At 43.2% G+C, this 18,260-nt stretch overlaps 1 protein-coding gene across 1 annotated transcript; it reads left to right on the top strand.

The window, feature by feature from the left end:
• Positions 1 to 6,485: 6,485 nt before the first annotated feature.
• On the top strand, positions 6,486 to 16,304 carry LOC109896398 (suppressor APC domain-containing protein 1). Its single transcript, XM_020490652.2, has 5 exons — positions 6,486 to 6,796; positions 10,388 to 10,660; positions 12,023 to 12,190; positions 15,674 to 15,838; positions 16,016 to 16,304. Exons 2-5 carry the CDS (start codon positions 10,559 to 10,561, stop codon positions 16,109 to 16,111), a joined length of 531 nt encoding a protein of 176 aa, XP_020346241.1. The 5' UTR covers positions 6,486 to 6,796; positions 10,388 to 10,558; the 3' UTR covers positions 16,112 to 16,304.
• Positions 16,305 to 18,260: the final 1,956 nt, after the last annotated feature.

Here is an 18,260-nt window from a genome sequence, read left to right on the forward strand (position 1 = left end):
TCTTTTGAATGTGACACATTCTTGTGTTGGCATTGCGTCACGTTTCGCCTTGGCTCCGATCCAAGACCACAAGTCACGTTGAATTTCAACGTGAGCTAGTCAACCCTCTACTCCATTTTGTATTTTTTTCTCCCGCAGTTTAGCCTACGTTTCATTTAGGTACAGTCATCTCCCGCTCGAAAAGTTCTCAATGGGACTGGCTAGGCACAAAATGTTTTTTTGTTGCTTTGTGCCATTTTCAAATAGTTTGACCTATAGCTGATATTACTATTTAGGACAGTAGGTTACATATCAAGCATAAGGTCCATGTTAGTCTATTATGTTAGTATAGTTAGTCTATTGCGCTATCTATTAGTATTAGTCCGAATTAACATGAATTACTTATTCTAATTAACATGAATTACTTATTCTAATTAACATGAATTACTTATTCTAACTAACATTAATTACAATGTTAATATAAATAAACTCATGTTTAATGAAAATGAATTAAAACATGGACAAAGCTTTATTAATACGCTATTATAGCAGGCCATATATGGACAACAACAAGGCTGCGTTTACACAGGCAGACAATTCTGATATTTTTTTCCCTAATTGGTCTTTTGACCAATCAAATCAGCTCTGAAAAAGAGCAGATTTGGGCTGCCTGTGTAAACCGCAGCCAAAGTGTCATGTTATTATTGATGATTTATGTCTTGTTATACCTTTAATTTATGTGTTTAGTCTCCTGGTCTTACACTCTCACATAGAGATAAATTATGTCAATAAGAGATGTTTGCTTAGGCTATACAAATTGTTAAACATTTCCAGTGAATGACTGAGTGAGGTGTCTGTTTCTCAAACTAGACACTAATGTACTTGTCCTCTTGCTCAGTTGCGCACTGGGGCCTCCCACTCCTCTTTCTATTCTGGTTAGGGACAGTTTGTACTGTTCTGTGAAGGGAGTAGTACACAGCATTCTACGAGATCTTCAGTTTCTTGGGAATTTCTCGCATGGAATAGCCTTCATTTCTCAGAACAAGAATAGACTGACGAGTTTCAGAAGAAAGTTCTTTGTTTCTGGACATTTTGAGCCTGTAATTGAACCCACAAATGCTGATGCTCCAGACACTCAACTAGTCTAAAGAAGGCCAGTTTTATTGCTTCTTTAATCAGGACAACAGTTTTCATCCGTGTTAACGTAATTGAAAAAGGGTTTTCTAATGATCAATTAGCCTTTTAAAATGATAAACTTGGATTAGCTAACACAACGTGCCACTGGAACGCAGGAGTGAAAAAATCAGCCGTTTCCAGCTACAATAGTCATTTACAACATCAACAATATCTACACTGTATTTCTGATCAATCTGATGTTATTTTAATGGACAAAATATCTGCTTTTCAAGGGACTGTAGTGGTAGTGTATATGGTATCACTATTAAAGTAATATCTCCTTCCTTGTATCTTTATTACATACCAGTGTATCCCCTTCCTCATAGGTCCTTTCTCCTCTTTCAGTTATTACATAGGTTCTGTCATACTTGCATGGCTGTGGGGTGACATCATAGGGACTGTTTGTTCAGGGGCCAACACCCAACACCACTCCTCAGTCTGAGCTGAGGTTGTTCCAGGTTTCCAGACCAACGGCTATTGCTATTTATACATCAGCTGATGTAAAGACATACAGCATCACTTTCACACTGAATTGGATATTGGCGACCAAAACATGGCAACTAGAGGTCATTTTTGAACATTTGTCTCTGAACTCGATTGTACTGCATTGTACTCTGCTTAACTTAACATAGGCCTACTATATTTTCTGGAGCTTGGATGCCGACTTTTCTGGGAGTAGTATTATCATAACACATAGCTGGCTGACCAGTCCCCCCGAGATGAGTTTAAAACACAGACAAGTATGATCTGTAGAGCTGGCAAGGATGTGTTTGAGATATAGTCTTTGGTTAGAGTGCATTTTGTTAGTTACACATTATCTAATAAGGGTTAGGCAGGATTCTTCCAGAAGAGAATGACTGGGCGTCTCCATTTGATTCCAACTCAGTCATGGTGACGATTGTCTTATGACAGAGTAATGGGTTGACTCACTCACTGACTGTTCCCCATCTTGAGAATGTGCCCATGACAGTGTCCACGACTCTCTGAATTCAGCTGGTACCCATAAGAACAAATCAGTCTTTGCGCATGGCAGGGTTGGGCTCAATTAGAATTGAAGGCAGTCAATTCAGGAAACTGAAATGAAAATGAAATGATTGAAAAAGGGGCATCTATTTTTAATGGCTTCTTAATTAACTGCAAAGGAGAAGCTATCCATGTCAAAGGTTTTATCACTTTGAATTCAAATTCTATTTGAATTGAGCCCAATCCTGGTGCATAGCATTTTGAATACATTGTAATGTTTGGATTATTATCAGAAGACAATGAAGCTCCTCAGTGTTTGTGGGAAATGTGTCCCTCCATTGTTTTCCCTTGACCCTGTCCTTATTTACTGTCTATCTATTGTAATCCAGGCCAGTCTTTAATACTCCTGTCTGTCTACAACAGAATTTAACCTTAATGTTTGTTGATTCTTCTGTTCACAACACAGTATTGCTAAGGACAGCACATTTGTCTATTAGCACATTGACCCATGTTGTCTACAGAGTACAGGCCCTTTAGAAACACACACTTAGCACAACAGCCAATACCCTAACTGGCACAAAGTACAATGTATTATATGGTTGAGTAGGCTCTATTATGTATTGTGTTGGATGATAATCATATAATCTAAAAATAGCTATCATTGGTTTGACATGTAAAATGTTTCAAAATAATCTCATAAATATGTATTGGTCTTGTAAAAAAAACTACAGAAATCAGTAACTTTTGCGCTATCATTACAATACTATCCTACACTGAATCCTATTTGTCAAACTCAGGATGTGGAACAATTTTCTTAAAGGAAAAAAAGGGAGAAATCTTGTCAATCGGCTTCTGGGTGTGAGGAAGCTCTGAAATGAAATACTTGCAGGCTTATATGCCCCAACATGGTAAATGTGCACATGTATCGTAGGAGGCACTGCAAAGGACACAGTTTCATTTCTACAGGAAGTCTATAGTAAGAGGAAGCAGAGAACCACAGGGAGGAGGACCTCAGTTCACACGTGTAGGGGGTTTCATATGCCCTTCTGACAGAATTAACCAAGGCTCACAGATACTACAGAAAGTATACGTTTATACGCTCATGGAGACCATACAGTATGTCCCACATGCTAGTATCAGAAGCACATGAGGTTTCATTTGATGGTTGTCAGAAATGCAGGACACCCCATAATATTAAAATGCTATTTTAAAATGCATACTATTTTCAGGAAATTCTCAAGATTATCCTATAAATTAGGACATTCACTGCCTTTGCTGGCTCCTGTGTGGTTCTGATAGTGATACCACATCATCAGACTTTGGCTGCAGGGAAAGAAGGGAGGCCGGCTGTCCGATTCCAGTAGAGTCATGTCTGCTGCTACCGTCGATTCATTCAAAATATAAGAGTACTACTACCACTCATTTTCTGTCTCCCCAAGGCTCATTATCATACTCCCTCAACATTCAGCCACGTAGGATATATTGCAACCCAAGCTGTGCAGAGCAATAATGGTACGGCAATAACAAGCAGCAAACCATGACGGACCCTCCCCATACCTCCAACCTCCCCCATGCTCCAGTAAAGGAGGTGAAAGGAGGTGCCAGTAGGGGAGTAGTAGTCCTCCAGCTGTAGGAGTTACAGGTGGGTGAGGAGGGGAGAGGGGGACTGGGGGGGTTCAATTTCATGGGGGGTGAGTGGGGATCGGTGGGGGTTCAGGGGGGTAGGTTGGAGAGGGAGAGAGTGCAGCAGCTGGATATTATCAGGGGGTGCACTGGGGGAGTAAAATTTCAGGGTGAACTGGTTTAAGATTAACTATGGAAAGGCCAGGCATGGTGTTTATTTTTTGGGGGGCTAGCAGGACTGCTTTTTGGGGGGCTGGCAGGACTGTCTTTTGGGGGGCTAGCAGGACTGTTTTTTGGGGGGCTGGGAGGTTCTGTGGTGTAGAGCGCAGACTTTCAATTTCACTCTCTTCCTTTGGAATGAGCTACAGTATGTGCTGTTGTGCGTGTATGTGTGTGTGTGTGTGTGTGTGTGTGCATGCTCGTTTGTGTATAGATATTGTATAGACATTTCTAGATACAGTATACAGTGAATTCAGAAAGTATTCAGACCCCTTGACTTTTTCCACATTTTGTGACATTACAGCCTTGTTCTAAAATGTATGAAAAAAAATGTTAATCAATCTAGACACAATACCCCATAATGACAAAGCAAAAAAAGGTTTTTAGACATTTTTGCTAATTTATTAAACAAATACCTTATTTACTTAAGTATTCAGACCCTTTGCTACGAGACTCGAAATTGAGCTCAGGTGCATCCTGTTTCCAGTGATCATCCTTGAGATGTTTCTACAACTTGATTGAAGTCCACCTGTGGTAAATTCAATTGATTGGACATGATTTGGAAAGGCACACACCAGTCTTTATAAGGTCCCACTGTTCACAGTGCATGTCAGAGCAAAAACCAAGCCATGAGGTTGAAAGAATTGTACATAGAGCTCCGAGACATGACTGTGTCGAGGCACAGATCTGGGGAAGGGTACCAAAAACTTTCTGCAGCATGGAAGGTCCCCAAGAACTCCATCATTATTAAATGAAAGAAGTTTGGAACCACCGAGACTCTTCCTAGTGCTGGCCACAAGGCCAAACTGAGTAATCGGGGGAGAAGGTCATTGGTCAGGGAGGTAACCAAGAACCCGATGGTCATAATGACATGGCTTCACAGTTCCTCTGTGGAGATGGGATAATATTTCAGAAGGACAACCATCTCTGCAGCACTCCACCAATCAGGCCTTTATGGTAGAGTGGCCAGATGGAAGTCACTCATCAGTAAAAGGCACATGACAGCTCATTTGGAGTTTGCCAAAAAGCACCTATAGACTCTCAGACCATGAGAAACAAGATTCTCTGGTCTGATGAAACCAAGATTGAACTCTTTGGCCTGAATGCCAAGCTTCACATCTGGAGGAAACCTGGCACCATACATACAGTGAAGCACGGTGGTGGCAGCATCATGCTGTGGGGATGTTTTTCAGCGGCAAGGACTAGAAGACTCAAGTCTGTAATCGTTGCCAAAGGTGCTTTAACAAAGTACTGAGTAAAGGGTCTGAATACTTACGTACATGTTATATTTAAATTATTTTGGTTTTATACATTTGTAAGAGTGTCTAAAAACCTGCTTTTGCTTTTTCATGATGGGGTATTGTGTGTAGATTGATGCACACAATACAAGATTTAATCCATTTTAGAATAAGTCTGTAACGTAACAAAATGTGGAAAAAGTCAAGGTCTGAATACTTTCCGAATGCACTGTATACAGGTGTGTGTGTCTGTATTTAGGGTACCGAGTCGTCTGTTATTTTCAGTGTGTCTGTGGTTTAAGGTGATGAGGTCCCTGCTCTTTGAAAGGCGTTTTTCCAGTAAATGTATTTGTGTCGGTGGGCCAAGGAGATAACTCTAGCCTTTGCTTTCTTCCCAACGTGTGTGGATGATGGGAAGTGACTCTCTAGCCCTGACTTAATGACACCCTAAACCAATAGCCCATTTTCTACTTTACCTATGTAATCCAACATAGGTTGGAGGTAAAGTTTTGGGGCGAAATGTGTACATTTCAGACCCAAATGCTCTCACGCATACTAGCCTTGAATAGCATGTCTGTTCATTGTCTTTTGGAGGTAAGGTGAAATGCTGTTATGATTCCTATGGTGTGTTTTTATCCTTATCTTCATCTGGACCCCATCTGGTTTACATCTGGTCACAGTGTATAGGGCCCAGGCCTGCGTGTGTATGTGTAAGCGTGTGAGCGTAGGTGAGTGTGGTCGTGCGTGCAACTAGCAAGGACCCTCTCTCCTCCAGCTGGATGGAGTGTGCTTGAACTGCTGGACAGCGGTGATGATGAGGCTTTATGGGTGAAAGCATGTGTCAAACTCATCCCACGGTGGGCCGGGTGTCGGCAGGTTTTCGCTCCTCCCATGCACTTGATTGATTCATTAAGATCACTAATTAGTAAAGAACTCTCCTGGTTGTCCAGGTCTGAATTGAAAGGGAAACCCCCAAAAAACAGTAGACACTAAGCCCTCCATGGATTGAGTTTGACACCCTTGGGTTAAAGTAAGAGAGAATACATCCAGATAACTGAGTGTATTCTGTAAGGGGAAACATTAGGGAGAGGGGCAGAGAGACCCTGTGCTGGGGTCCGCTCAATTGTTAAAGGGAGGTAGGGTGCTGATGGTGACTTTGTCAAGTGGGCTCATCACCACTCAAATAGCTCTGGTCTGGAGTGAGTCTGATCTTATGAACCTGACTGAAAGAGAGAGAGGGAGAGACAAAGCGCGCGAGAGAGAAGAGAGAAAGCGAAAGATTCTTCCCTTCACAGACTGAGCCCCTCCTGTCTCATGGCTCGCTTCACTGCTCGCTTCACCTTGCGTTGTCAAGGTCATTACATGGGGTTGTGTGTGTAGGACTCCACGGACCTACTCGCTGGAACAATGGTCCTTGAGCAGTGAGCAGGGTTGACTGAAAGAGAGAGAGGGAGAGACAAAGCGAGAAAGAGAGACGAGAGAAAGCGAAAGATTCTTCTGGCTATCTGCTCCAGAATAATGTTTAAATTACACCTCCGTTAAAGAGACCCTCAGTGATTTCTATTTCACTGGAGGACTGACTGGGGATTCAAGATCAGGTAGGTCCTTGCGGGGTTGACCAATGGCATGTATGTGTGCAAGTGTGTGCATACCTCTGTGGTTGCTTGTGTGTATTTATGTTTGGAATCTGTATGTGCTTGTTTGAGAGAGCTATACAGGAAGCAGGGGCCAATTCTAAATCACCAAGTAGAGGTAGTGGACAGAAGTCGCTACTATGATGAGTGCTTTGGGAGTAGTGGTGTGTTACAGTGCTAATGCATTAGCAATCTTCAACATATAGCACGTTTAAAACTTTTGGGGTTTGGTAATAATAATGTTTGGTGACAAGTAAAGTAGAACAGACAGAGAAAAAGCAAACAAAGGATAAGTCATCATCAAGACAGTTTGAGTTTCATACTCTTGTTTTTATCTTTGCTTTAGGGCAAGAGAGAACTGTTTAAGCCCTGAGGCTATGATTTAATTAGGGGTGTTTTCCGCCACACTAATCCTCAACAAGGGGACCCCACAGGGGTGCGTGCTCAGCCCCCTCCTGTTCACCCATGACTGTGTGGCAACGCAGGTCTCCAACTCAATCGCCAAGTTTTCTGACGACATAACAGTGGTAGGCCTGATTGTCAACAATGACGAGACCGCCTACAGGGAAGAGGTTGAGGGCCCTGGTGGAGTGGTGCCAGGAAATTAACCAACCATTGCCTTGTTTTGTATCACATTCCAATGATAAAACTGGGGGGGACAAGAGGACAAGCACATTAGAGTGTTTAGTTTGAGAAACAGACGCTTCACAAGTCCTCAACTGGCAGCTTCATTAAATAGTACCCGCAAAACACCAGTCTCAACGTCAACAGTGAAGAGGCAACTCTGGAATGCTGGCCTTCTTGGCAGAGTTCCTCTGTCCAGTGTCTGTTCTTTTGCCCATCTTAATAATTTCTTTTGATTGGCCAGTCTGAGATATGGATTTTTCTTTGCAACTCTGCCTAAAAGGCCAGCATCCCAGAGTCGCCTCTTCACTGTTGATCTTGAGACTGGTGTTTTGCGGGTACTATTTAATAAAGCTGCCAGTTGAGGACTTGTCGTCTGTTGTGCACCGGGGCCTCCCACTCCTCTTTCTATTCTGGTTAGAGACAGTTTGCGCTGTTCTGTGAAGGGAGTAGTACACAGCGTTGTACGAGATCTTCAGTTTCTTGGTAATTTCTCACATGGAATAGCCTTCATTTCTCAGAACAAGAATAGACTGACGAGTTTCAGAAGAAAGGTCTTTGTTTCTTGACATTTTGAGCCTGTAATCAAATCCACAAATGCTGATGCTCCAGATACTCAACTAGTCTAAAGAAGGCCAGTTTTATTGCTTCTTTAATCAGGACAACAGTTTTCAGCTGTGCTAACATAATTGCAAAAGGGTTTTCTAATGATCAATTAGCCTTTTAAAATGATAGATTTGGATTAGCTAACACAACATGCCATTGGAACACAGGGGTGATGGTTGCTGATAATGAGCCTCTGTATGTCTATGTAGATATTCCATTAAACATCAGCCATTTCCAGCTACAATAGTCATTTACAACATTACACTGTTTCTGATCGATTTTAATTCATTTTAATGGACAAAAAAAGGGCATTTCTAAGTGACCCCAAACTTTTGAACGGTAGACATTGCTCGTTCTGTAATTTCTTAATTTCTTTCTTTTTAGATTTTTAGACTTTGTGTGTATTGTCTTGTATTGGCTAGGTAATACTACACTGTTGGCGCTAGAAACCCAAGCTTTTCGCTGCACCTGCGATATAACATCTGCAAATCTGTGTACGCTAAACTTTGATTTGATTTCTATGGTGCAGACCAGAGTTATGTTGTTTATCTTGCTGGAATCCTACAGGACATAGCGTGGCTCAAAGTCAAGGGTTCTCTTTCGCCTGACATTTCAAAGATTTTAGAGTATGGCCCAATGACGTGTCAGCATATTCCTTGTTGTTTTGATCTAGACTGACTCTGGTTGATTTTAGTTGATTTTAGTTTTAGGATTATGTTGGAGATTAAAGACCCTGTCCTCGACATCTCCAGAACAAGTCCTCCTGAGACAATTTGTTTTGTCCTGGGAAATCTTCGATTGGCATTGAACCAACTCAACCAGCCTGCACTGAATTGTACTCTTTTACTGCCCCCAAGTGGTTGTAAAAGGGTACAACTTTGTTTGGAAAGTTAGAAAACGTCATATGTGAACTAGCTGCTACCAGCAGTGAACAGGCACTACCGTTACAACAAGTAGCTTTATCTCTATCCGCTGGACGCAATGCTTCACTGCATTGCCAGCAAATGGAAGGGAGGGGCCCATTGACTCTATGTATGGTATAGGGAGGAACCCAGGACATTCTTGTTTTGTACCAAACCCTCTTGAAAATTGGGAACATATAGTTCTATTTGCTGTAGCATTCCTCGTCTGAATTAGCCTGTTTACACATTCCCTTGCTGTAGTCATGGAGCTGTCAATCACTCAACTCATCATTTAGATGACACTTAAGAGGAGGTTTAGATTGATGTGCTTTCACAGTAGGCTACATTGTCTTGACCCTTGTAAAAACAAAATGGGGCCCAACCGCTCTCTGTGCCATGGTCACATTTGGACCAAGGTTACATCTTGCCAGGGGGCATCTGCAGCAAAACCCCATGGTAATCATAGATTTTCTTCTCTATGGGAGTGATAGCGTGTTGCGTGCCGTGTCAATTTGCTCTGTTCAGACTGTATATAAATAGTGTATTCTACATATTTAAACCAGGCTTACAGGGTTGTCAGAAACAAATTGACACATTAAAAACAACCTTTTATTTTTAAAGTAATGCATACTAGTGTCAACTCTTAGAAACAAAATGCTATCTGTAACTTAAACAGTTTCTTTGGCGGTCCACATAGGATAATCCTTTGAGGAACCCTCATTGGTTCCAGGTAGAACCCTTTTGGTTCCAAATAGAACCGTTTTGGGTTCCGTGTAGAACCCTTTCCACAGAGGGTACTACATGAAACCCAAATTCTACCTGGAACCAAAAAAGGTTCTCCTATAGGGACAGCCAAAGAGCCCTTTTGTCACCCTTTTTTATCTAAGAGTGCAGAATCATGAAAGCCTAAAGCTTTTCGTCAGTCTCGTCTGACAGCAGTCAATGACCTAAGCGTACTGTACCTTATGGTACTTTGCATTGTGTGATCTCTATGCTCAAGTGAAGTCACATTCCATGACATGTTAGAACAGAACAAACGCGAAACTGTTTGCCTGAAACCAGGGATAACTCCTCACGGCATGGCTACACCCATTCAGTCTGTACTCCTCTGTTTCGATAGGGGATGTTTTTGATGTAGTGTGTGGAGCAGGGGAAGAGGCTGCTATCTCCATGCCTGTGTCCCCCCCCCCCCCCCCCCCCCCCCAGTCAAAAAAATACCCCAGGCTCACTTTTCCAATTCCTGTTTTCTGTCGCTGCCATCATTTTTTTTCCATTGCCTTGTTCAGTCCCCTCTGGTGGATCTGTCAATAATCCAGTCATGACAATGACACGTGGAATCTTTTCCACTCTTGTTCACACCCTCTCTCTCTCTCTCTCTCTCTCTCTCTCTCGGATTCTCTCTATTTGTTCCTGTCCTGTTCAGACGAAGCCTGCTGTGTTCCCTAGCTGTCTGTACTGCTGTTTAGCGAGAAGTAGAGCTGTGTAGGATTGAGCAGGACAACGTGTGACCACGTAGAACAGTCTAGGGCTGTGTGTAGGGCTGTATCAACAGGGCACAAGGGCTGTGTTGGGCTGGCAGAGGTAGGGCTCTCCCATGGCCTACCCTCAGTGCCCAGCCCCTGGGTCCTACACCATGGTCATCATCCCTCTCCGGAGCAGCCTCTACAGTCTTGACGCCCTACGCTTCTACCTATGGGTGAGACCTGTGTGTGTGTGTGTGTGTGTGTGTGTGTGCGTGCGTGCGTGGGTGCGTGTTGATACTTATCAGGGGCTTCAATTTGACAGATTCATAGGTAAAATATGCTGGCGTGAATGCACACCATGTCTCTGTCTGACTGACTGACTTATTGCACAGTACAGTCTGTTCTGCATATTACCAAAGTGAGCGTATCAAGGCAGGAAGGCCGGCGTGTGCATTTCACATGGTCTTATTTCACATAGGATTATGTAGAGAACTGTAGCTGCGATTATAGATAGCCAGTGTCTGTTCGACATGAAATGAGAGAGGGAGTTACAATGAAGCAATCAATTCCAAGCGTCATAGACACAAGCTATTGTATTGAGTTTGTATTGAGTACCACCAGCCAATAGTATCCAATCAAATCAAATGTATTTATATAGCCCTTCTTACATCAGCTGATATCTCAAAGTGCTGTACAGAAACCCAGCCTAAAACCCCAAACAGCAAGCAATGCAGGTGTAGAAGCACGGTGGCTAGGAAAAACTCCCAAGAAAGGCCATATGCCTAGGAAGAAACCTAGAGAGGAACCAGGCTATGTAGGGTGGCCAGTCCTCTTCTGGCAGTGCCGGGTGGAGATAATAACAGAACATGGCCAAGATGTTCAAATGTTCATAAATGACCAGCATGGTCAAATAATAATAATCACAGGCAGAACAGTTGAAACTGGAGCAGCAGCACGGCCAGGTGGACTGGGGACAGCAAGGAGTCATCATGTCAGGTAGTCCTGAGGCATGGTCCTAGGGCTCAGGTCCTCCAAGAGAGAGAAAGAAAGAGAGAAAGAGAGAATTAGAGAGAGCATACTTAAATTCACACAGGACACCGGATAGGACAGGAGAAGTACTCCAGATATAACAAACTGACCCTAGCCCCCCGACACATAAACTACTGCAGCATAAATACTAGTACACCCCAGGTTCTATCTGGAGCTTCATTACACACATAAGGCTACACTCTTACATTTTTGTCATTGCTTAAAATGACTCTATTCACTCCTTGTTTCATGAGGTAGTTCTAGTGTCATGGATACAGATCCATGTTTAGTCTTCGAAAAGCAGAGCAGCAGGACTCCATTGCAAACAGCCACCCCGATGACAAATTCCCACATGTTTAGTCCAGCTCCTCACAGCTTCCTGGCAAAAGCCTCAAGATAGTATTACAGTCGCACAGTAGTAGGCAACTCATCTACACTTTATTTCCATATCCAACACAACATACTTGTAGCTCTACCAACTTCCCTTTCCAACACAAATCTCCTATATGGAAAATAAAGCTAATTGAATTTGAATGTTGCCTAAATCTCACTTCTTGTTGTCTCAGATTAAGAGGCTAAAGAACTTGGAGAGGGAGCAGGACTCTCTGTGGACCGGGCTGCAGGTTCTGGAGCAAGCCCGACTATGGTACCGTCATAGACTGGAGAACAACAGATCCAGGCAGGCTAACGTGCGCACCGGGGCTGGAGCTAGGGCAGAGGTGTGGGGAGGAGAGGTGAGTTACTACAGGGAGATTGTTTTACACAGATAGACAGAGATACAGAACTTCGCAAATTGTTCTCCATATTGGCACCAAACAATAAAACAAGCAGTCTAACTAAAATTTTAAATGGGAATTTTATGCCTTGGAAACTCAAGCTGAGCTTGCATATTCTGTATATACAGTTTAAGTTGGACGTTTACATACACTTAGGTTGGAGTAATTAAAACTTGTTTATCAACCACTCCACAAATTTCTTGTTAAATCAATTCAAATGCATTTATAAAGCCCTTCTTACATCAGCTGATATCTCAAAGTGCTGTACAGAAACCCAGCCTAAAACCCCAAACAGCAAGCAATACAGGTGTAGAAGCACGGTGGCTAGGAAAAACTCCCTAGAAAGGCTAGAACCTAGGAAGAAACCTAGAGATGAACCAGGCTATGAGGGGTGGCCGGTCCTCTCCTGGCTATGCCGGGTGGAGATTATAACAGAACATGGCCAAGATGTTCAAATGTTCATAGATGACCAGCAGGGTCAAATAATAATAATAATCACAGTGGATGTCAAGGGTCAGCACCTCAGGAGTAAATGTCAGTTGGCTTTTCATAGCCGATCATTCAGAGTATCTCTTACCGCTCCTGCTGTCTCTAGAGAGTTGAAAACAGCAGTTCTGGGACAGGTAGTACATCTGGTGAACAGGTCAGTGTTCCATAGACGCAGGCAGAACAGTTGAAACTGGAGCAGCAGCACGACCTGGTGGACTGGGGACAGCAAGGAGTCATCAGGCCAGGTAGTCCTGAGGCATGGTCCTAGGGCCCAGGTCCTCAGAGAGAGAGAAAGAAAGAATTAGAGTGTCCTTAAATTCACACAGGACACCGGATAAGACAGGTGAAATACTCCAGATATAACAGACTGACCCTAGCTCCCCGACACATAAACTACTGCAGCATAAATACTGGAGGCTGAGACAGGAGGGGTTGGGAGACACTGTGGCCCCGTCCGACGATACCCCCGGACAGGGCCAAACAGGCAGGATATAACCCCACCCACTTTGCCAAAGCACAGCCCCCACACCACTAGAGGGATATCTTCAACCACCAATTTACCATCCTGAGACAAGGCCGAGTATAGCCCACAAAGATCTCTGCCATGGCACAACCCAAGGGGGGACGCCAACCCAGACAGGAAGATCACGTCAGTGACTCAACCCACTCAAGTGACGCACCCCTCCTAGGGACGGCATGGAAGAGCACCAGTAAGCCAGTGACTCAGCCCCTGTAATAAGGTTAGAGGCAGAGAATCTCAGTGGAGAGAGGGGAACCGGCCAGGCAGAGACAGCAAGGGCGGTTCGTTACTCCAGTGCCTTTCCGTTCAATCATAGGACCCATTGAAGAGATGAGTCTTCAATAAAGACTTAAAAGTTGAGACCGAGTGTGTCTCTCACATGGGTAGCCCTGCCTCCAGCTGTTTGCTTAGAAATTCTAGGGACAGTTTGGAGGCCTGCGTCTTGTGACCGTAGCGTATGTGTAGGTATGTATGGCAGGACCAAATCGGAACGATAGGAAGGAGCAAGCCCATGTAATGCTTTGTAGGTTAGCAGTAAAACCTTAAAAATCATCCCTTGCCTTAACAGCAATCCCGTGTAGAGAGGCTAGCACTGGAGTAATATGATCAAATATTTTGGTTCTAGTCCAGATTCTAGCAGCCATGTTTAGCACTAACTGAAGTTTATTTAGTACTTTATCCGGGTAGCCGGGAAGTAGAGCATTGCAGTAGTCTAACCTAGAAGTGACAAAAGCATGGATACATTTTTCTGCATCATTTTTTAACAGAAAGTTTCTGATTTTTGCAATGTTACGTAGATGGACAAAAGCTGTCCTTGAAACAGTCTTGATATGTTTGTCAAAAGAGAGAGAGAGATAGTTTTGGCAAGTCAGTTAGGACATCTACTTCATGCATTTCACAAGTTATTTTTCCAACAATTGTTTACAGACAGATTATTTAACTTACAATTCACTGTATCACATTTCCAGTGGGTCAGAAGTTTATATACACTAAGTTGACTGTGCATTTAAACAACTTGGAAAATTATGTCATGGCTTTAGAAGCTTCTTATAGGCTAATTGACATAATTTGAGTCAATTGGAGGCATACCTGTGGATGTATTTCAAGGCCTACCTTCAAACTCAGTGCCTCTTTGCTTGACATCATGGGAAAATCAAAAGAAATCAGCCAAGACCTCAGAAAAATAATTGTAGACCTCCACAAGTCTGGTTCATCCTTGAGAGCAATTTCCAAACGCCTGAAGGTACCACGTTCATCTGTTCAAACAGTAGTATGCAGTATTAACACCATGAGACCATGCAACCATCATACCTCTCAGGAAGGAGACGCATTCTGTCTCCTAGAGATGAACGTAATTTGGTGCAAAAAGTGCAAATCAATCCCAGAACAACAGCAAAGGACCATGTGAAGATGCGGTAGGAAACAGGTTCAAAAGTATCTATATCCACAGTAAAACGACATAACCTGAAAGGCCGCTCAGCAAGGAAGAAGCCAGTGCTCCAAAACCGCCATTAAAATGTCAAACAACAGTTTGCAACTGTACATGGGGGCAAAGATTGTACTTTTTGGAGAAATGTCCTCTGGTCTGATGAAACAAAAACAGAATTGGTTGGCCATAATGACCATCGTTATGTTTGGAGGAAAAAGAGGGAGGCTTGCAAGCCGAAGAACACCATCCTAACTGTGAAGCACGGAGGTGGCATCATCATGTTGTGGGTGTGCTTTGCTGCAGGAGGGACTGGTGCACTTCACAAAATAGATGGCATCATGAGGTAGGAAAATTATTTGGATATATTGAAACAACATCTCAAGACATCAGTCAGGAAGTTAAAGCTTGGTCGCAAATGGGTCTTCCAAATGGACAATGACCCCAAGCATACTTCCAAAGTTGTGGCAAAATGGCTTAAGGACAACAAAGTCAAGGTATTGGCCATCACAAAGCCCTGACCTCAATCCCATAGAAAATGTGTGGGCAGACCTGAAAAAGCATGTGCGAGCAAGGAGGCCTACAAACCTGACTCAGTTACACCAGCTCTGTCAGGAGGAATGGGCCACAATTCACCCAACTTATTGTGGGAAGCTTGTGGAAGCCTACCCAAAACATTTGACCCAAGTTAAACAATTTAAAGGCAATGTTAGCAAATACTAATTGAGTGTATGTAAACTTCTGACCCACAGTGAATGTGATGAAAGAAATAAAAGCTGAATAAAATCATTCTCTCTACTATTATTCTGACATTTCACATTCTTAAAATAAAGTGGCGATCCTAACGGACCTAAGACAGTGAATATTTACTAGGATTAAATGTCAGGAACTTAAATGTATTTGGCTAAGGTGTACGTAAACGTCCGACTTCAACTGTATATGTCTTTACAAGCTAACAAGTGTCTTTAAACCGTACAGTCGATATTAAACTTATCCCTCTGTACAGGGGGTGTCATCGTGCCTCCTGCGGTCTCAGATCCAGAGGGTGAATGGATCTCTGGGTAGTCTGATGATTGAGCCCAACATAACCAGCTGTCCCTCCTCTCCGAAGAGGGACGGGGTCGAGGTATCAGACCATGAGCTACGGTGGCAGAACACGGTGCTGGTACAGGTGAGAGAGAACCCCTTTAGTATCTTTATCCTTGATCTCCAACCCTGGTCTTGGAGAGCTAACGGGTGTGCTGGCTTGTTTATTTTACAGCCTAGCACTAAAGCATCCTCCTTCAGTTCTTTTGATTCATGTGAGTGGGTAGATTAGGTCAATTTTTCCTGTGTTTTATTTTGGCAGGAGGTGAGCGAGAAGAATTTTCAAATTTCCCTGTTGGAGCTGGAGAGAGACCGCCTTTTGCAAGAGCTGAGTGTGCATCTAGGTGTGGAAGTGTAGTGGGCATCCTGACTGAGTTATTTGAGTTTCTACATTGCCATCAAGCCCATTTCACTTTTATCACACATGAGCGCACACACGCGACTGAACACCACTTCATAACTCTTCAACTAAAGTTATTCCAATCTTTGTCTCTCATCACTGTAAATATGCTTGTAAAATAATAATTCAATATACTGTATGTACAAAGACTGAGTGTGTTATTGTCTCGTTTTCTTCAGTCCTGTTGGCTGAATAACCAGACTGACATGTAGGATCATTACCTCAGGCTCGTCCTCAAATTCCAAACCTATATGCAAATGCCAAGTGGTCTTAGCCTAATTATGTTTGTCTGTCATGTACCGCCTGTGAAACACAGAGCAACACCAAACATCCCCAGAAGGGGGCGGTAGACCCTCAGCTATGGTGAAAAGTGAAGGTGAATTCAGCATGCATATGCTACAGTTCAAAATCTACAATCAGAAAATAAGCAGAGACAAACTATAATATTTAGATGATTGTCAAGTTATATATATATTTTTTTAAAGAGATTGAAAAGGTGTCTCCAAGTACACTGTAATCTGATACACCAACTCCTTGTGCAGTAGATTTGTCTCCGGGAAGTAGCTAGTACCCTGCCAGCACCCTGTACCCTCTCTGTCAACGTTCATCATAGTTCACATTTCCGCCCCAAGCCTGTGAGGTTTCTGTCGATACACGTTACCGCTCCTCCGCTGGTGGTCCCGCACTGATGTTACCTCAGCTGATAAGACTTATCTATCCTCTCTATCACTGACACATGGCTGGCTCGCACACACACACACACACCTCGCGAGGATAAACACACTAAGGCAGCCATGCCCTGCACTCAATCTATTTGCACAAACACTATCAGACTAAATATCATTCCCCTGTTCCATTCAGTATAGTGTGGCTGTATGCTAGCTTTTATGGGCTATTATGAACAGGAGCTTTGGGAATGTTACTTTGCGAATACTAGTGCAGTCTACTACATGGCAGCAGCCTTATTTATCTAACATTCTATTTCTTCCTTATGTTTTCTTCCTACTCCTGTTTTCATTGTTCGTGCTATCTTCTGGAGATGTGGACCAATCCTGTTGTGGGGGATTTTCATCAGAGAGAATGAGGGTATCATTGTCCCCCAGAGAGTGTTTATCCTGTACCTATACTGGCCCAGTGTCTCTGCTCACTTGTTTGGCCCAGAGAAGTGATGTTGCTGCTGTTTGTCTGTGTTTGGAATTATACATATCCCACCAAGGACTTATAGTAATCCCAAACAGAGAGCGAGAGAGGCAGGGCACTGGGATGGACAGACCCAAGTGCTGCACGTTTAGCGGGGCACATATCACGTGCTGTCGTTGGCCAAAGCTTTCAGATTATGACGACTGCCTGAAACTCGCATTTGAAAAGCAGCTATTGGACTGAGAGAGGAGGCTTTGCTCAGTCAGCGAGGCCAAGGAAAGTTGAATGCTACTGAATTGTCACATCAACACATCAAATACAGCATGTTGCACACACTGTATTTGTAAAGTGCACGTTTCTTTGGCCCGAAACAATAATGATAAAACTGCATTCGTAAACGCAACCACATACAGACCCTTTGTAACAAGACAAAAAGAAAACATCCATTACGGAAGATGCTTTCAAATAAGTAGGCCCCTGTTCCCTCTCTGCAGACCGCCACTGAACCATCAAGAACAGGGTACCAGCACTCAGCTAATTATTGCTTCTAATTCACACTGCAGAGCCAAACAACCTTTTATTGAGGATGTCACGCTTCTATGACACTTGACAATCATTCTTCCTTGCCAGCATGGTTCATTGACGTTCAACTCTGCTGGTCTCCCACTCAACCTATCCTGTACCCAACCTGTTGTGATGTTTTATTTTTGTTTTTTTCTGTGTTTTTCCTCGAGCTGTGTTGATTTGTATCTACGGTTTTTCCTATGAAGGAGAATTAGGATATACGTGCACCCACTCCCCTGCAGGTCTGTAGTGGTGTGAAATGTAAACAGATACATAGTTTGGTGGCTTCCTCTCGGGTGCTGCGGGTTTTTAATGCATTCCACAGACTATTAGGATGGAGAACTTCCTGCACATCCTCAGATGGCACCCTCAGATGGTTACTAGCTTTGAAGTACTCAGGAAG

Source organism: Oncorhynchus kisutch, linkage group LG9, assembly GCF_002021735.2.
Source record: "Oncorhynchus kisutch isolate 150728-3 linkage group LG9, Okis_V2, whole genome shotgun sequence".
In the NCBI taxonomy this organism is placed as follows: Eukaryota; Metazoa; Chordata; class Actinopteri; order Salmoniformes; family Salmonidae; genus Oncorhynchus; species Oncorhynchus kisutch.